General features: G+C 34.7%; 2 protein-coding genes across 12 annotated transcripts in view; one reads left to right on the top strand and one right to left on the bottom strand.

The window, feature by feature from the left end:
• The window catches only part of RYR3 (ryanodine receptor 3), a 159,178-nt gene that overhangs the window by 132,833 nt on the left and 5,991 nt on the right, over nucleotides 1-20,354 (top strand). The window contains exons 81-97 of the mRNA XM_021402263.1: nucleotides 615-688; nucleotides 1,425-1,505; nucleotides 1,923-2,011; nucleotides 2,395-2,523; nucleotides 2,908-3,012; nucleotides 4,147-4,228; nucleotides 4,566-5,890; nucleotides 8,788-8,846; nucleotides 9,227-9,395; nucleotides 10,023-10,109; nucleotides 10,840-11,037; nucleotides 12,426-12,556; nucleotides 16,216-16,258; nucleotides 16,806-16,933; nucleotides 17,721-17,781; nucleotides 18,785-18,931; nucleotides 19,965-20,099. Coding sequence (XP_021257938.1) covers nucleotides 615-688; nucleotides 1,425-1,505; nucleotides 1,923-2,011; nucleotides 2,395-2,523; nucleotides 2,908-3,012; nucleotides 4,147-4,228; nucleotides 4,566-5,890; nucleotides 8,788-8,846; nucleotides 9,227-9,395; nucleotides 10,023-10,109; nucleotides 10,840-11,037; nucleotides 12,426-12,556; nucleotides 16,216-16,258; nucleotides 16,806-16,933; nucleotides 17,721-17,781; nucleotides 18,785-18,931; nucleotides 19,965-20,099 — 3,043 coding nt within the window. The remainder of the gene's footprint in view (nucleotides 1-614; nucleotides 689-1,424; nucleotides 1,506-1,922; nucleotides 2,012-2,394; nucleotides 2,524-2,907; nucleotides 3,013-4,146; nucleotides 4,229-4,565; nucleotides 5,891-8,787; nucleotides 8,847-9,226; nucleotides 9,396-10,022; nucleotides 10,110-10,839; nucleotides 11,038-12,425; nucleotides 12,557-16,215; nucleotides 16,259-16,805; nucleotides 16,934-17,720; nucleotides 17,782-18,784; nucleotides 18,932-19,964; nucleotides 20,100-20,354) is intronic.
• Nucleotides 16,628-20,354, bottom strand: part of AVEN (apoptosis and caspase activation inhibitor) — a 101,740-nt gene continuing 98,013 nt past the window's right edge. For all 11 annotated transcript variants that reach the window (XM_021403185.1, XM_021403189.1, XM_021403188.1 and 8 more), the window contains 3 exons: nucleotides 19,940-20,041; nucleotides 17,696-17,795; nucleotides 16,628-16,981 (listed from right to left, as the gene is read on the bottom strand). The gene's annotated coding sequence lies outside the window, so the exon portion shown is untranslated. The remainder of the gene's footprint in view (nucleotides 16,982-17,695; nucleotides 17,796-19,939; nucleotides 20,042-20,354) is intronic.

Genomic DNA, 20,354 nt, shown 5'->3' with positions numbered 1-20,354 from the left:
TTGAACTGTTTGAATGAAAATATTCTGTCTTAGAAGAATCATCATCTGTATGTCAGGTGCTGAGCTGTGGCAAATTAGTACAAAAGCACAGATTTCTGAGTGTTTTGATCTTAGAAGGTACGGAGTCTCTGATTCTATATACACATCTTCAAAGAATGATTCCATTTATGCCTTAAAAATAATATAATAATGCATGATATATAGAGCAACAGTGTAATAGTAGTGAAATTCAGTGGAAAACAGTGTGACTGAAAAGTAAATCCAGCGACATTCTTTTGGCAGACAGGTTTAAGTCAATATAAAGAGTAATTTCAGGTTTCTTTTCATTTATACACGAAACCATGAATAGCGTTACTGGAAGAGAAGTTAGATGAGTGGTTATACCTGATCTGAGACTCATTACTTTACAGAAATGGACACTGGAGCCTTATTTTCTTCCCAAGTGCATTTATTTAATACTCAAATAAAATATGAGGCAGTGCATGTCACAGCAGGTCAAGTTAGTTATTGAAGAGCAGTTATTGAAGGCCTCCAGAAATTTCCTAGAAGATAATTTTCCATTGTTTACTGCAGTACTTTTTCATTATTATTATTATTTTTTTTTTCAATATAAGTGTCCTTGACTTGAATGCGTTTGAGAGACAAAATAAAGCAGAAGGCCTGGGAATGGTTACTGAAGAAGGAACTCGTAAGTAGAATGAAACTGATGCCAGTAGTGCTTAAAACATTTGTGCTTCCTTCTTTAAACAGAACTTATTAAACTTGGCTTGAGGTTTCTGTTGTTAAACTGAATATAAATAACTCTGGGTTGTTAAAGTGAATATTCTTTACATTTATGAAATCTTTAGCAATAATTTTGAAGAAAAAAATGTAACTTCCAATATTCTCATCTTGTATTTTTGTTATTTTTCTCCAATCCACAGTCATCGTACGTGAGCGTGGTATGTTTGGGTACAGTTTTCAATACTATTGTTCCCAAAGTCTGTTGCAAATACAGAAAGAAATCTTTTTAACTGCTTCTTCTCTTGGGTTTAGCATTATGGTCTGCAGCAAGTTGTGTGTTCAGCTTTGAAAAAGTTGGATGCTTATTAATGAAATGTCATTCATACTTAAGGCACGATTTTATTCATAACTAACCATTTGCTTATTAGATATCTAATGTGTAGTTTGTCTTTTCTGTTGTTGTCCATTGTTTTCTTTAACCACGGATGCATTGGAGTGCTAAATGTTCTGGCTTGGCTTTTGGACCCCATTTTTCTTTTCGTTATTATCAGCCTGTTTCTTTAAATTGCCTTAAAGCAGCATTTATAGTACTGTATTTTTTAGCTAGAATCTTCAGTTCTGATGGACACTGTAAGATTATGTGTTCTGCATATTTAATAATAGAAGTTGTCACATAATTATTATATCTATATATTTTAAAGGTGAAAAAGTGTTGCAGCATGATGAATTTACACGAGATCTATTTAGATTTTTACAACTGCTCTGTGAAGGGCATAACAATGGTAAGCAAAATGAATTCATTCTGGGGAAAAACAATGAGTGTAAATGATAATCCTATTCTTAAACATAGTTGACTATAAGTTATTCTAAGATTTTTTTTTTAATTTAGTATTCTGAGAGAAAGCATCACACCAAAAATGTTAATTGTAGATTTTAATTTGAATTTTTAAGTCTTAATGTAATTTCAGACTTTATGCAGATCATTAATACCAAAACCTCTTGCAAAGGCATATGGTTAACAGCTCTTCAGTCATGTTTGTGTTGTGATATATTGTAGTTCAGTATCCAGCACAGATAATGAACATCTGCACCCAGCATAGTACCGAAAAAGAGTATCTTCTCCATGAGTACATAAAAACAATCTTGTATTTTTCATTCTTATCCACACCAACTAAGCACAAATCCCTTATTTATTTCAGATTTTCAAAATTACCTACGTACTCAGATGGGCAACACCACAACAGTGAATATTATCATTAGTACGGTTGACTACCTCTTGCGTCTTCAGGTGAGGAAAAAATCAGAAAATGGAATGCAACATACTTTCTTTCCTTCATTTTGATAAGTTCACATTTTGATGAAACCAAAAATGAGGTTCCTCTCTTCTATCAGGGATATTTTAAAAAATAATAAAAAATAAAAGAATTTGGATTTAATTTATGTTTTCTTTTTAATATAGACGACTTTTCAGAATTCTTCACGAAACCACATGTTTGTTAATTTCATTGTTTACTTCCGTAGACAGCATAGTAGCTAAAAACATAAAAAGCTATTGTCATGAGAAATAGGTTAACTGAACATCAGCTGATTCAACTTCTGGTGATACATATGTAGGCAGTAAATATTGCTTTCAAAATCCAAAATTAGAAAACTTTTTCTATTTTTTCTTAGGAATCAATCAGTGACTTCTATTGGTACTATTCCGGAAAAGATGTTATTGACGAATCAGGACAACGCAACTTCTCTAAAGCTTTGGCTGTCACCAAACAAATATTCAACTCCCTTACCGAATATATACAGGTAAATGAAAGGTTTTGTCCAAATATTAACAATGAAGTTCAGTGATTACATGATATAATCACATCCTGTTTTAAGTTTGTAAATATTCGGCTTTATTTTTCTTATTTTTGACAGCTACATTGAGTCATTGGCCCAGCGTGAAGTTAATACTAAAACAATAGCTTCACATTTGACATGATAAAATCTCTTCTTTTACACACTACATACCAAAGAAATGTTAAGAAATTTTCTTGTGTATCTTCATGGAAGCCTGAAATTTGTTTGCTGTTTTGTTGTTGGATTTTTTCTAATTATTACTATTTCTTCAGGTAAAAGCCTTGGGAAGGCAAATGGTAATTTTGATTTTATATAAGTAAAAAAATGTGTTTTTCTTATTTTTTTTAGGGGCCTTGCATTGGTAACCAACAGAGTCTGGCTCATAGTAGGCTGTGGGATGCAGTTGTTGGATTTCTTCATGTCTTTGCCAATATGCAGATGAAACTTTCACAGGTATTTCCAAGAGCCAAGTAATGCTTCTTTGTATCTGGTTATAAATTACAGTCAAGTGAACACTGAAAGCTTTGAATAAATTAACATACTGGCTCTCATTGACTGTGCATAGGTTATTGTCATGTACAGGTACAACACTGAATCTTCCAACAAACATCTTCATACCACTCCTTTTATCCACCAGTCGTCACTGTGCACATATCTTTTCTTACACAAGATCACTCCTTTCAACTCATTTACACCTTTCTATTAGTCAGTGTGGCAATTTAGTCCCTCCCTCCTTGTTGCCAAAACCTGACGATCTGTTACAGCAGAAGTACCATTAAAAGCATGGTTCCTATGCTACAGATAGAGAGGGCAAGAGAAAAGCTGGGAAGGATTCAAAGAGGGAGGGAATGTGACAGGTAGTCAACTTGTCCAGTTAATTAATCACAGCCACTGGGCAAGAGGACTAGAAACAGTGCTCATTTCACTGTGCATGGCCTTGTAGAGCTTCAGCCCACTTCTCAGTTTCAGTTCCATATACTCACTGAATGCAACATTGTGGAGTCACTTCCTCACCTGTATTCAGTGTCTCTGCTACCCTCTGACTTGCTCAGGCTTCTTGCTGTTTTACAGAAGCATATCATAATTCTGTGGACATGTAAATTTTAGGTCCTTAATGTCAGTCATGAACTCGTATTAGTTTTGTCAATTTCTGTACTGTATTCTCTAAACTTACTGAAATACTAATTCTATTTGAGTGGCAATATATTATGCCGCTAAATATTCCCTGTGAAGTGAAAAAGGATGGTTTCATTCTGAGAATACTGACAGATATGTGGGGTACCAGCTTTATGAGTTTCTGCTGTCCTTTATCTGCACTTCATTATTTCATAATGCTTTATTAAAGCTTTATGGTAATAATACCTTTGCTGCAGTAACTTACCACCCTATTGTTATAAGACTTTTGATAGTAATCGTAATAATTACAAGGAAATTTTGCTGAAGAATGTGAACTAAATTCAGATGACTGTCCTGCATATGCTGTTTTATTCCAGATGCATTCCTTGTAAATACAAAGAAAAAAACAGCCATATACTCTGTGTTGGTTTATTTGTTATTTGTATTTTTTTTGTTTGTATTTTAATACAGGACTCTGCTCAGATTGAACTGCTTAAAGAACTGCTAGATCTGCTAAAGGATATGGTAGTGATGTTGTTGTCACTACTTGAAGGTTTGAACCATTTCTCTTTATGATTAAATATTATTGTCTCAGCTTCACAGTGTAAAGTTCAACAACTATGTTAATATTTCTAAACTCTTCTTTATTTACTTGTAATAATATATAATGCCAGGATGGAATCGATTTCATATTTATTTAACAGTTAGTTAGTCTGAAATATAAATATCCATGAAAAAGAGGCCTAATGCAGACAAGCATGTTGGAAAAAAAATATGAAGTTATGAAATGAAATATAGAAATTGAGCTTTTAGTTCAGTTCTCAGCACATGAAGTTCCTTTATTTAAAATACAAAGGCATCAAATAACTCATTGTTTTAACACTACTTAGGTAACGTCGTAAATGGAACAATTGGAAAACAAATGGTCGATACACTTGTAGAATCATCTAGCAACGTAGAATTGATCTTGAAGTTTTTTGACATGTTTCTGAAATTAAAAGATTTAACTAACTCAGATGCTTTCAAAGAGCATGACCCAGATGGTAAAGGCATCATTTCAAAGAAGGATTTCCAGAAGTCAATGGAGGCTCAAAAACAATACATACAATCAGAGATTGAATTCCTGCTGTCATGTGCAGAAGCTGATGAAAATGATATGTTTAACTACATTGATTTTGTGGACAGATTCCATGAACCAGCCAAAGATATTGGCTTTAACGTAGCAGTTTTGCTCACCAACCTTTCAGAGCATATGCCTAATGATTCACGCCTTCAGAGCTTACTTGAGCCTGCAGAAAGTGTTCTTAATTACTTTGAACCATACCTTGGCCGTATTGAAATAATGGGTGGAGCCAAGAAAATAGAAAGAGTTTACTTTGAAATCAGTGAATCCAGTCGAATGCAGTGGGAGAAGCCACAAGTGAAGGAATCCAAAAGGCAATTCATATTTGATGTTGTAAATGAAGGTGGAGAGCAAGAAAAAATGGAGCTCTTCGTGAATTTCTGTGAAGACACAATCTTTGAAATGCAGTTAGCATCCCAAATCTCTGAGACTGATTCAGCTGAGAGACCTGAGGAAGAGGAAGAAGAAGAGCCTTGCTATGTTGTGGATATTGGAGATGATGAGGAGGAAGAAAAGTCCCTGGAATCTCCTTCAGCTTTTGCAATGGCCTGTACTGCAGTCAAGAAGAACGTTGCCAACTTTTTTAAAATGGTCACTGTGAAGAACCTAAGAAAACAGTACAGGAAAGTTAGAAAGATGACAGTAAAAGAGATGGTGAAAGTGTTTTTCTCTTTTTTCTGGATCCTATTCGTAGGGGTGTTCCAACTGTTCTTTACAGTAGTGTGGGGAATTTTCCAGATTCTTTGGAGCACTGTATTTGGGGGTGGACTGGTTGAAGGAGCCAAAAACATTAAAGTTACGAAAATATTAGGGGACATGCCTGACCCAACACAGTTTGGAATCCATGATGATGTTACGGAAGCAGAAAAAACTGAAGGTGCTGAGCATGGCATTAGAGATGAACTTGTGCAGTTTGTAAAGGGTGAAAAGGGAGAAACTGACATAATCTCAGATATTTTTGGCATTCCTACTAAGAAAGAAGGCGGTTCAAAACATGGTCATGATGCTGGACTTGGAGATATTGCAGAAATACTTGGTTCTGATATCCAGTCGTCTTTAGAAAACAATGTTCGTAAGAAAAAAGGATTACAGGTATGTTTAAGAGATTTTGCATGTTTTTTCCAGAAAATAATAGTGCACATATATTACTGGGTTTTCCATTAGCAGCTGAATTATTTGTCAGCTAACTGACTGATAAACGTAATACATGAGAACGTATTTTATAATCTCTACTCTTAAAAAAAAAAAAAAAGAGTAAATTTGCATCACGTTATTGTTTGTTCTGCATGCTCATTTTTTAACAGTACAGTATACTTCAATAACATTTTAATTTCTCAATAATAATGCTTTATCATTATCTCTTACATCATGTAGTAATCATACACTAATCATATACAATAAAATATCCTTTTTCCTGTTAATTGAAGTAATCTGAATTTTCTTTTACTTGTTAATTTTATTTTGTTTATTGTAGTTTCATACTTTTTGCTTATTAAGAATTTATTTTGTTCTACTCTGCTGAGATGAATATCATTGATAATTCTACTTAAACATGGATCTGAGCTAAACATCAAAACCGAAATGCTTTTGTCAGATTAGGAAGGATGTTTAAATTATATTTCAGATTTGTTTCTACTTGTTATCGAAATATTTCTTTCTTCTGATTAGATTTAATCCACCTATTTCTAGTATGCTTTCCAGAAATTTCCAAGAAGAACCTTCATTGTACAACTTCTTAGTTCATTATTCCCTCTTCATTCAAATGTTTTCATCCAAGATTTATCCATTGCCACACAGATGCAACTGTATTTTTCCATTTAATTTTTTATTTATTCATTTTTATGAGTGATCTAAAAATGTCATTTTTAACTTAAGAACTTAGGTCAGAATAATTTTTAAATTTTCATCAACAAACATTTCTTTTCTTTGATTTGTACATTTCTCCCAGAATTTTTTGTAACTATTGATAAAAATGGTCCATAGTTTGAGATACTCTCAGTTATCAATGTGACTTCAGTTATCCAAGTTAGCTGCCTTTTACATTAACATTATTTAGTGAAATCTATCAAATTAATGTTTGCACAATCTATATTGCAAAAAATTGCTATTCACATTGTGTGTATGGAAAGTTAAAGCAATCTAGTTAGAGCAATAATGGTATGATATAAATATTGGGTAGAACTCAGAAAAGAAACAGCAATGCAAAAATCAAGACTTCCCTTCAGAGTGTCTTGCACAAATATTCACAACAATAAAAGATACACAAATGAATAGAAACAACAATCTATGTCTGTATAAAAAACAATTGTGTAGTGATGAAGTCAATAGCATTACCATCTTCTTAGAAAAACTGCAAAATAACTTATGGAATAGTGTGACCATGGTGAAGATAGATAGGACTTAGGTTTTACTGTAAAGTTTCATAAGCTTGTGCTGAGAGGCCACGTAGGTTCACAAATAGGGAAATAAATGAAGAGTGAACTAACAGACTTTGCAGATAAATCTAGCTATTTGTGGCAATGAAATCAAGATCTAACTGAGAAGTTAGGATAACCTTAAAATAGCAGATGCAAATCAGTGAAGTAGTGCATAAGAGAGAAAAAATCTGATTTTGTATGTAAAATTATGGATTTTCACATTATCGTAACTACTCGGGTAGGAAGTCTTGGAACTACATTATAGTTCTACAGAAATATTAGACCAACGAAAACATCAATCAACACGCATCAAGGAAGCAAACTGAAGTTCTGACTTATCAAGAAAGGAATTGGAGGAATTAAAACACAGAGCATTGTTATGCCAAGTGAACCCAAGATATACCAGCATCTTGCAAACTGGAGTCTCCCATTTCAAAAAGAATATTTGCGGGGAAGAGTTATACATGCTTGCATTGCATGTACTAGATGAGGTTCCATAAAAGAACTGAAATGAGCAAGGCAGGATGTATTAAGTAAATTCTTTTGTAAATGCTTTCACTACATATGTACAAGAGCTAGGCACCCAGATGACCAGTGATGAAAAAGTCTAGGTAATGTATTTATGCATGAAAACCAGAAATGTAGTTTACCAACAGACAACTAAGCATTTTGAAAGAATAGAGAAAAGAGTAAGAGCTAAGGCAGTTTTTCACAAAAGTGAATGGTAACAAATTTAGACACTTTAGATTCCTTTCATAAATCTAGGTCCTGAATCTCAGCTTTTTCGGTAAGATTAGTTAGCTGAACTGTATTTGAAATGAGCTTACTTCGGTCTTGCAACACTGAGCTTAAGGATGTTTGAAATTCAGGCCCCAGCTTCACTATTGCAGTTAACCATCTGTAAGATTGTATATTGGTTTTTCCTTATCTGAAGGGGCCATTTTAAACATATGCTTAGATGTGAGATGTGCCAGTAAAATTTTAATGGATCATCTATCCAACTAAGATACATAGTTTGAGAAGATACATTGCATACATAAAAGTTGTTTAGATTTTTGTCAGATTTCAGTTGCATCGGTTGATTTTGACAAAGTAATTGAGCTTGGTAATGCCTAATAATTACACAGATCTTTTTCAGGTTTTTGATGCTGTCACTGATATAATACATTATTCTTTATTTTATACTTGGAAAGAGCCAAATTGATGTTCATTTTCTATACAACGAGTAGCTGCACTGAGTCTTTGTGAGTGAACTTTGTATTTTAGGGTATGGTCTGGATGTAGTTACTTCCCTTCATCGTCTGATAACAGTGAGTAATTCAGTTATTCAGTCATCTGTACTAGGTACAGTACTGATAACACTGCTAAAAAAAGTTATCAGAAGAAGGTACGAAGAATTCGCTGTTAAAATCTAGTCTGAGCTGTCTACTTAAATGAAATCTAAGTCTTTACAGGTGTTAATTGTTGTAGAAGATACAGTGTGGTAATTATTTTCTTTCTTAGAAAGCAGTAATTAATGTTATCAAAAAATTATTTGAAAGGGTTCATTTTGACAGTTAATATTTTTCACAGATACCTGAAACTGCAAAAGAAGCTGAAGCAGAAAGAAAAGTGGAACCTGAGAAGGCTGAGTAAGTTATTTTTACGCAGTTCCTCTTTAATTCCTTGCTGCTTCCTAATATTAGATAACTTTGCCATAATGAATCTACAGCACATCCCAGTGGACAACAAAATTCTAATTTAAATTTTTAGGCACAATTTGACAATTCTGCACATAAAAGTTCATGGTCGTTGCCTTTAAAAAAATTGCCATAAATACCTTTAAAAAAATGAGCAGCAGTCCTGAAGAAAAGTCTGCAACTTGTCAATACTACAACACAGTAACGTGTAGCAGTTTAGAAACTAATTTGCATTCAAAGCCAAATGTTATGAATTAGATTTTCTTCTAAATTAATGCATTTACAGTGCAGAAGTTCATCTGGGCATTTTGCTTTCCTGATCTTTCTTCTAGCATGGAAGATGGTGAGAAACAGGATAAAGCAAAGGAAGTACAGTCTGAGCAGCCTGAAGAGGGAAAAATGAAGAAAAAGAAGCGAAGGCATGGACAAAAAGTTGAGAAACCTGAGGCTGTTATGGCTAATTTCTTCAAAGCTTTGGAAATATATCAAACAAAAATGCTTGTAAGTTTTTTCTTAAATTCTATTCAACGTTTATTTATATAATGGAATGTTTGCTTGAAATCTAAGGGAGAAATTATAAATTAAACATTGGCATGAGTTTTCAAAAGACTGGCTGTATTGATTCTTTTGTAATTTTTTGTAATACTTCATAGAATTACATGAATAGCAAGTATATATATGTATGTTGCCTAATAGGACAGATTAGGTAACCTCCTGTGCTCCTTGTTAGGAGGTCTGTGTTTTCTGCAATCTAGTTTCTAGAATCTTTTATTCTACTTTATTAAATAAGGAGCACCCATAGTTCTACAGCAGCTTTCTTTGTTCTTAAAAATGTCAAATTAAGAACTCTCTGAAACCTTCTCATGTAGTTTATTCCACCACTTCTCTTGTAGACTTCCTTCTATGAAGTTCCTATTTGTCATCTTATTGCAATTCTATGTCCACTATTTTACCACTAAATGGGAGAACAGACTGCCAAGAAATGCATTGCTTGTTTTATCTGGCGCATGAGGGAAGCACAATTACATACTGACGTTCTTAGAAACCTTGATGCTTACCTTTCTTATCTTGATGTTATCTAAAGGCTATCACTAATTTGTCTTGTTTTGTTTTCAATTTCATTTACAGCACTGCCTGGCAAGGAATTTTTATAACTTGCGGTTTCTTGCTTTATTTGTTGCATTTGCCATCAACTTTATTCTGCTATTTTACAAGGTAAGCTTTTGCATTATTCTTTAAATGCTTTTTGGTTACTTTCAGAGGAATATTTAGTGCTGGTTTTAGGGCTGTGTTAATAAAGCAAGCATTACAGTCCCTTCAAACACAAACTAATTGCATTTAGCTATGAAGTAGTTAGTATTTTAAGCTTCATATCTAAAATTTGTGATGTGAAACCTATTTTGGTTTTACTTCACACAGGATGAATGAAAACAGTTGAATTTGTGTTTCCAGCCATTTTTCATTTACTTGCCCAACTTTGTTAGTGTTTGCATTGTTTATTTTGACACAGGAAATTTGAAATCCAACTAAAACAACTGTCGCTTTTTTTTAAATCTCATTTGTTTTAAGGATATTGAGAGACTTGGTTATTATCAGCTATTCTGTTTCTGCTTTTTCTAAAAAGCCCTACTGCCTACAGTCATTTTTTCCTGGGAAATAGTTTGTATATAATTTTAGAATCAGATATTGCCAGATAATTGTGAACTGTCATATGCCTGTATTTGCTTTTCCTAGATTCTCTTTTCAGTGAAATGAGATTACATGGAGACTTCGGCTGAAAATGAATTGACATTACTGTTCAAAGCTAATGGTCCTACCTACCATCTTCACAAGAGCAGGCTTTAGAAACACCAGTTACTAGGAAGAACTTAGGGATTTGTCAGTATAATAAAGGAAAGGCTTTTAAGTTTATTGTGTGTATTCAATGTGCTTGAATTTCTCTCAGGTGACAGAAGAGCCACTTGATGAAGTAGAGGAAGACTCTAATCTCTGGAACTCTTTTGAGGAAGAGGAAGAGGAGGAAGGAATGGTATTTTTTGTTTTGGAAGAAAGTACAGGTTACATGGCACCCACTCTCCGAGCACTGGCAGTTATTCATACTATCATCTCCTTTGTCTGTGTGATTGGATACTATTGCTTAAAGGCAAGTTCTGAATCTTATTACTTATCTACATTTGTTAAAGCACACTGTTTCAAAGTGATTTTTGGAGCTGAGATTAGAATACATGTTTTTATTTACTTCTTTATAAATTAATATCTAGATGCAGCCCAAACCATTCTATGCTTTCCTCACATACTAGGTCTGGCAGGGATGGAATTAACTTTTTTCAAAGCAGTGTGTGTGTTTGGATTTGAGTTTCAAACAGTGTTGGTAGTAACCACATTTTGGTGACTACTGAGCAGTGCTTACGCTTGGTGAACATTTTGTCTTCTTTATGCACTCCGTGTGACCCCCAGTGAGTATGCTGGGAGTGGGCAGAGGCTGAGAGGAGGCAGAGCTGGGAGAGCAAACCCAAACTGGCCAAGCAGCTATTCCATACCATAAAATGTTATGCTCAGTAAGAAAAGCTGGGCTAGGTAGCAGAACTTGTTTTCCAAGGTGGCTGTTGTTTGGCATTGGCTTGCTTGTGGAAAGCGGTGAGTGACTGCCTTTACATCACTTTTTTTTTTTTTTCCTCTCTTCACTTATTAAACTGTTTTTGACTCAAGACAAAAGTTTTCTTGCTTTTGCTGCTCCTACTCTCTTCCCTCTTCTACTAGGAGCAGGGCACAGTGAGAAGAAGCTGTGTGGGTACTTAGTTCTCACCTCAGAACCTGTAGGTAATTCAGTGTTATGAGGCAATAAGGCAATACTATAGCATTTAAATGATTCCGATTTGAGAGCGCTTGGTTTTACGTTTAAATGGTAGCCAAATTTTTGTCTACACTAATCAAATCCCCTGTTTTACAAGGAATTAGCCTGAGAGAAGAAAGGCAGTAATACTTCCAGCAGCCTCTAATTTGAATTTTTGGGTGTAATGGCAAGCTTGCTTTATATGAGGTTATGAAAGAAATCAACTGAAACAAACTATTCTAGCTCACCAAGGCAATCCATCTTTCTTAGTTCCTTGTTCCTCTTCTTATTGTTGACTTGCTCATTTTGGAGTTCGAAGTCATACTGTGTTAATATTACCACTGCAGAACAGCAGGACGGTCAGCTGTCAACAGAACTACAAAATCAAGATAGTGAATGCAGCTGTGTCTGGAATCTCATTTTATGTTTAATTTCATTATTTAGTATAAGTATATATGTATGTTTTTCATGATATTTTAAGAGCTGCTAGGAAGAATTTGTTGATTAGTAGCAGAAATCAATACCATCACGGGGATGAGACCACCTCCGTCACATCTCTGATCGTTGTCCCTAGTTGTCAGGCTACTAGCAAGATGTTTGAGTTTATATAGTAGTACAAAGAGTACGATGTAGATAGGACATCACAGTTTCTAGCAATACATAAACCTTAACTAAGATGTCCGCTGTCATTTTCATAGGTCCCTTTGGTTGTATTCAAGAGAGAAAAGGAGGTAGCTAGGAAGCTCGAATTTGATGGATTATACATAACTGAACAACCATCTGAAGATGATATTAAAGGACAATGGGATCGCCTGGTTATAAACACACCGTATGTAAAATTAAGTGTATAAACATGAATTGTTTATATATATATATTGTAGTTTATTAAGCCATTGATCTAGAACCTAACCCATTCACAAACAGCTTCATATCTAAAAGAAAGGCATTTTTCACTCTATATCAGGTACTACAGTAGTAGATTGTAACGTGAAATCTTCCTTTTCGTTGTTTGCAAGAATTGTACATTTCTTCTCACAATCTCTAAGACATTTTACAAGTTAGTCACTACTGAGAATTTCCCTGTCTCAATTTCATATTCATATTGTATAGCATTATTCTCTCCTGCGTATTTTTTCCCATTTCTTGCTAACAAAATAATAATAATAACATAATAAATAGTGCCATTGGTACTTCGACTAAATTTAGTGTCCACATTATCAGAAATTCCTGAATGCCTTATTTTCCTACACCTGAATTAAGAATTTTTCATTTATTTTAGCCTGAAATTTAGACAACAATAGGTTACTTGATTATAGTTTTTTTAATGGTGACTAAATATTTTTAAATCTAGCGTGATCTTTTGTTTTGTGTGGATAGCTGAATGCTAGAAAATAAGAATAAACAGTAATAAACTGAGAAGCAGTTTTATTTTTTTTTTACATGATTCTCAGAAAAGTTTGTTGTCAGCCATACCTGAATTCAGTATGCAAGCTTGATTTGCTAATTTTGTGTTTTTTAAATAATAACAGTTCAATAATTCTTAGGGTCCTTGTCTTTAACAGGCAGCGGTAAACTATCTTCCAGCCTTTTCAGTGCATTTTTTTCTTTCTCACTCCTGGTTCAGTTAAAGTAGAGAGAGAGTGGTAGAGAATTCTACTAATGTAACTAGCATCTGTTCTACTGATACTTTTCCAAGGACAGCCTTAATATTTTCAACTCAGTATCTTTGTAAAAATGCAGAGAAGCCTTCTGAAGTGTTGGGAAGTTGATGAAATGATAGATTGGTCTGAGGCAGCAGAACCACAACGCTTCTACAACACATTACTGACACGAACCTAGTCATGAGGAAAAAGGCTACTGTGAGCAATTTCAAACTGACGATGCTTTTAGAAGTGCCTCTAGATAATGTGGACACAGAGATCAGCTAAGTACGTTCCCCTAGTCTTACAGTTTGCTGGGTACCCTGGACTTAACATTGTTCTAGGACCTTAGTTTTTGGCAGACTTTCTAGAAGAAACTAATTTGCATCACAGGGTCTGTGCGTGCTGGTGTGTGACGAGTTTAAAACACATGTGAATGAAAATGCGATAGCAGTTCATATTTTCTTCTGCATAGCTGCTCTGGGGAGTCCAAAACACAGCATTCATTATCTTTCAATCTCATACGTTTTGACCTAGCCAGACTTAGTAACACGGTAAGTGAAAGAGATTATGCCCTCTGAAGTGACATAAATCTTGCCATCTGTTTCTTTAGCAATACTGATGCACCCAGTCAACCTCATTTTCTATCACTGTCGCAGAGTTGAATTAAGCCACTTTTGTCAATATAAATATTATATAATATCTACATATCTTCTTTGACTTCTGAAGCTCCTCTAGGATGAAGAAGCTGAATGATTGGAAGTTTCTCAGTTTACTATTTTTCTGACCCTTATTATGCCTTTAAGCTAGTAGCGGCACAGGCTCAGGCCACATTAAACAGATTACAGCTGAGGATTCCCAAATGTAGCCAATAAGTTTCAAAAATGTTGTATCAGGCTGACTGCTGAAAAGGCATGAGTAGAAAAATCAGAGGAAGTACAAAAGAAAAATTCTAAATACTGATTGAAAACAGATATTAGATCTGGCTTACAGCACCCAACCATGTGCACTTTTACTCCTGATGAGCATATAGTATCTCACAGAGAGCTGCTGCTATGCTGAATTAGGTATTGAAAATACTACCTTCATAGATCACCATGGCCTTGAGGGCTAAGAGAAAGCTCTTGAATTTTGCGTATGTAATTTTAGTGATGGTGGAAACTATGGTTTCTCTACTGGGTGACTAGAGCTCTTGCCTCATTTCCAACCTTTAACTATTGAAAGCAAGCTATCTAGACACCCAGCCAGCCTATCCTCAGCAAAAATAAACATGAATTAATAAGATGATATATTGCCAGCTTATTCCAACTGACGTGCTGTACAGCCTGTTCCCAGCGTGCTGCACTATCTACTTAAATTAAATGAAAGATTAAGGCTAATTTAAGCTGACGAAACATTCCTTCTGATGGGAACTAACTCATAAGGTTTAGTGGCTGTATCATCAGGTTCCCACTGCTGGAGGGTACACACTGCTGTGAATATGCTGAGATGTGCTTTTTATAAGTTAAAAAAGTATTTTAAAAGACAGAATAGATCCCCTTTTAAATGCAACAGGGTTGCATTTTGCAGTAAAAGATATACAGGCAAACTGCCTACACTAGAGACAAACATGGCTTACAAGCATAAGCAATCAAAGAAAGAAGTAACAGTATAGAGGATTGGACCAGAATATGTCATCTATTTGCCTTTATCTAAAACGTCTGTCTGGAATAATTTCATTCAGAAATTCAATTTGGAAAAGTCAGACACTGAACATACAGCAAGTGGGAAGCTTTCCTCAACTCCTTGCAGTGGACCAGTGTTCTGGGAACTCACTCTTTCAATCATAAAGCTTGCTTTATTTTAACCAGTATTATCCTTTAGCTTAAAGAGTTGCTTTTTTTTTTTCTTTACAATCCTGCATACTTGCCTGTATTAGATGTCATTCTGTTGAGCAGCAAAAAGACCTCACATCTACCTCTTCCTCAGTTATCAGTCTGATGGCTGCAACTCAAGATTGTTTCCCGCAATGTCCAGGAAACAGAGAGAAAAACCTACATAAAAAAATATAGTAAGATTGTCAGAATGAAGAAATCCTTAAGAATAGCAGTCCCGCTGCTATTCACAGTTCAAGAAGAGTACTTTTATGATCAGACTGAAGGATAGGGAAACTTCACTGATAGTGTAAAGCATTTTCTCTTGTAGGTTCCAGCTGTTTTATTTCTTAGCGTTTGTTGTATATCTCTCCTAGACAAAGCCAGTTGCTTAGTGAAGCATTGTGGTTGCTCACTACTCTGAAAAAAAGCCGGGAGTTTTCAAGAAAATGTACAACGCTTCTAAAATACTTGCAATTTACTGCTCCATATCTTTCTCTTTTGTATGCTTTTCTTGTAATTACCAGGGAGGACATGGCTGATCAGAGGCAGAGGCTGGAAAAACCTTTTTAGCTGATCTGTCTTGCAGCTTTAGAATTATAGATGTTTTACCTAGCTTTGTTCTGAAATCTCAGATCCTGTGAAAACAAGCTGATAATACCTGAGAAGAAGGTGACCACTAACTGATTTTTTTTCCAAATGATCACTGCATTTTTTGTATGTGTAGCTTCTTTTTGGTAGCAAATCACATTTGTAATGGAAGAAAAAAAGAGGGAAAAAATGATAATGCAGTGACTACAATTTCAAACAGGGTGTCCTGATAGCTGTTGTCCACATTAAAAGAAATAGTTCGCATAATTTAAAGTGCTGTGTACAAGTGAATGAAATTGTACCAGAATCTGCAGTGATTGTGAACATAGTATTTTTTGTTGTTGTTGTTTTTCTTTTCCTTAACAAGCTGCATAACTTGAAATATCTTTCCCTTATCTATGCAGGTCCTTTCCTAACAATTACTGGGATAAATTTGTAAAACGAAAGGTGAGCTTTTCATATAGAAATAATTCAGAACTGAAATTTGTTTTGTGGAAGTCACTGTTGTGGTAAATCTCTCGGTGAACAGGTAATTTAAGTGTAGGTGGAGGAGGGAGGAAGAATGCTTTAGTTTAGTTCCCAGACTCAAACACACTAAATAACCTTGTGCTGTCAATCAGCCATCTAGGTCCATTTTACAGCCATTGTCATCTTTAGGATATATAGCCCCCTCATCCCCTGAAAAAGGAAAAACATGTCACCTTAAATGATGGCAAATTATACAGAAGCTTTCAGATAATGGCATTTAATGCTTCTATTTTTCTTTCATATGTTCCCTACCCATCTCTGGTCCTCTTGGGAGTTCTCACTGTTCAAGTAATGTTAATTGTGAAAGAGTGGGTTTTTTTGTGTGTGTGTGTGTGTAGAGGTTGGGGTTGTTTTTTTTTTTGTTTGTTTGTTTGTTTTTAAACTTTCTAACAGCTGTGCATATAAGGTAGAGTAAAAGTTAACAAAGCCTTTCTCTGACCAGAAGCCTCTTTCCTTCCATTTTTAGGTTATTAACAAGTATGGAGACTTGTACGGAGCAGAGCGTATAGCAGAACTTCTGGGTTTGGACAAAAACGCCCTTGATTTTAGTCCAGTGGAAGAGAGTGAACCAGAAGCAGCATCTCTTGTATCATGGTATGACTTCAGATCTTTACAGACAAACTGTATGTTGTTGTAGCTTCCCTGTCAAAGATAAAAATGGATTTTATATTGAAATGGTAGTGATGTTTTCCTCTGTGTGGAAAATTCAAAGATTAAAGTGAATTGTGAAGAATTAAAATAAGCAAGTATGTTTTAGGACACACACACACACACAAACTTACCAACAGAGAGAAAAAGTATCGATAAGAGGTATCTAGATGTTAGCTACCTAGTCAAAATTCAGAGAAATCTTCTCTATATCTTCCCTAGTTGATGAAGTCAGGAAGCCAAGTGACTGAAAGTAGCCCAGTCACATATCACTGATGATTTGGGCTCCTATGAGAGTCTGGCTTCTTTAAGACTTGGAAAAGGATTTCTGTTCACCAGTTATCTTCTAATGGTTACTAAAAACATTATTACCTTTTCTCTCAGTAATTTTGGCAACATTTTACACTAGAGAGAACACTTATCCTTTACATTTAAAACAGGTGGGATCCATATTTCATTACTTTTCATTCCTTTAAACAGACATTTTAATTTTTGTAAGAATAGGCCAGTCATTCCACCAATTTCAGATTTTAAATCTCAGCACCCACACAGAGTTTCTAAAGAATTCTCTGTGAAAAATGAAGCGCCTATAATGCCCAGATAATAAACAGCAAATATACATCACCACCTTCAACACCACGCATATCAAATGCATAACACAGTCTGTTTGTTACCTGGAGAAATTTAGTACTTCATTTTGACACTTACCTATTTCAAATCTGGTATTTCCTAGGTTAAGTTCCATTGACACAAAGTACCACATTTGGAAGCTCGGTGTTGTTTTCACTGATAACGTAAGTATGTTTACCTAGAAGAATATTCTTTGATTTACTCTAAATGTGAATGTATGTCTTCCACTACCTCCTTTTATACTAAACAAATATATTCTACGCAAGTAGCATTGAATTACAGAGCCATTTTTAAGAGTTTTTCTGTCTTGCCTTGAAACAAATGGCTTTGTGTTAGAATTTTCTTTTTGATTCCAAAGGGAAATAAATACTTCTTAACCATTAGCACAATGCTAGCATTTTGGAAGTTAATGGTACATTTGTTTAGTTTTGTATAAATCAAATTAGCAACCAAATGTGTATTTTCTCAGATCAAACACAGTACATAGAATCTTACCCTTTTTTTTATTCTTGAATTTGCTTGATATGGTTGGCTAATTCTCTGCTTTCATGCCTTTTCTGAAAGCCTCAAACTTACATTAAAATACCTTTTTTTTTGTGAATATTCTTTTTTGCATCCTTTTGAGAATGCCCAAGCAAATAGAAAACCAAGGTGAATAAAGTGAAGTAGTATATATTCAATATGCACTAGACGTACACTGAACCATTGTTTTTGAATAAGATATTTTCTTTCATGTCAAAGTGCCTTCAGGTTCACTACTCATTAAAAATAAGCTGTATCGCAGGCCCTACGTATTCTGGGCATCTTGAGTAAAGTGCCTTAAAATTAATATGATGCATTTTGCCTCCTTCAGAATCAGTCTTAGAATTTTAATTACTGTGTAATAAGCTCCCTAACCAAACCAGTTTTTCAGGTAGGGGATTTCAGAATTTCAGTGCCCATAATGTATATGCTGAAAACTGCATTTAAATATGTAAAATACATAGGTCTCATTAGTATAACTAAGCAGTAAAGACATTTAAATCAACAGTAGAGTTGGTAAGAAACAGTCTTTTTGAACATGTGTACTAGAGCTAACGACATTCAGATGGCATTACATAATTTGTACTACATTCAAATCAGATCATGACACTTACTACTTCATTTCAAATTCCCCTCTCTCTGCAGTCATTTTTGTATTTAGCTTGGTACACAACTATGTCTATCCTTGGGCACTACAACAACTTCTTTTTTGCTGCTCATCTGCTGGATATTGCTATGGGTTTCAAGACATTGCGAACCATTTTGTCCTCAGTCACTCACAATGGCAAACAGGTTAGTATTACATATAGAGGTTTGAAATTAGTGCATTTTATAATAATATTAGAGAAGTCCTGTGGTACCTAGGAAATATTACAATGCAATCCATTTTGATCAAGAATAGATTAAAGAAGAGACTCCTCTAAGTCCTCTGCAGCACATTTAATGCAAGTTAACTCCTATAAAAATATAACAATCTATACTCAAAGAGTACTGATAGCTAAAGATGTTTTGTATACAATAAAAATATGCATCATTTCAGAAGAATACATGAATATGAATTATGACCTAACCAGCCCCTTCTGTATGCTCTACAGTGAACAGATTGGTGATAACTGACAGAAATTCACAATCTCTCCTTAGTAGGCAGTAATAATGGTCTGAGAACAAATGAGATTTCAATACTTAGCTAGGAAGAATGTTCTTAGAGGAACGGACATTCTGCATTGCGGAATATATTTATATGTCACTGTGTCCTGCAAAAACCATGTTAAAATCTGCTTCAAAAACTAATTGTGGAAACTTCTACAGGGCAACACTCTTTGATCTTTGTGCTGTATTCCTAGCTCGCATACCAACAAAAGCAGCCTTTACACTAAGGCTTTTTAAAAAAAATACTGTTGAGAAACCTAAACCTAACAAAACTTCCCAAAAATGCCATTTCAAACAAACACATTTCATTTGTTCTCAAATATATTTTAAGTCTACTCTTACAGTCCGTTAGGCATGTAAAAACATATTAAGGAATGTAAAATTTTGAAGAGGCATAAGAACATCCTCCTTAGTTTAAATTAACTTATATATTCTTTGTGAGACCATTTTCCATATAGTTTTTTGCATGCGAGCAGTTTACAGTGCCACTTAACCTGCATACTGATCCAAGCGATGGGGATATTTCAAAGCTATCGTTACTGCTCTCTTTAGTTCCCTTCTTGGTAAACATACCACATGATACCTTTCCCATACTTGGGGCAATTAACTGAGCTAGTTCATCAGTTACAACAGAATGAAATTGAAACCTACATTCACGTCATGTCTCCATGTACAGCTTGTGCTTACTGTAGGACTCCTGGCTGTAGTAGTGTATCTTTACACTGTTGTGGCGTTCAACTTCTTCCGCAAATTCTACAATAAAAGTGAAGATGAAGATGAACCAGATATGAAATGTGATGACATGATGACGGTAAGTAAAATATCACTAGCACGCTTCATTTCATTCTGAATTCTCATTCAATCTCATTCTAAATTCTCATATGGATACTTAGATGAAATCACAGAATGTCAGGGATTGGAAGGGATCTCGATATTGGATCTAGTCCAATATCATAAGAAAGGATGTTGTCACTGTTACAGCCATCCATCTCTTCTACTCGCTATATAGTCATTTTGAAAATGTTTACGGTCTTAAAATTCCCTCTGCATTCTACAGTGGTCTAAA

Source organism: Numida meleagris, chromosome 6, assembly GCF_002078875.1.
Source record: "Numida meleagris isolate 19003 breed g44 Domestic line chromosome 6, NumMel1.0, whole genome shotgun sequence".
Taxonomy (NCBI): Eukaryota; Metazoa; Chordata; class Aves; order Galliformes; family Numididae; genus Numida; species Numida meleagris.
This window is presented reverse-complemented; position numbering and strand designations above follow the sequence as displayed.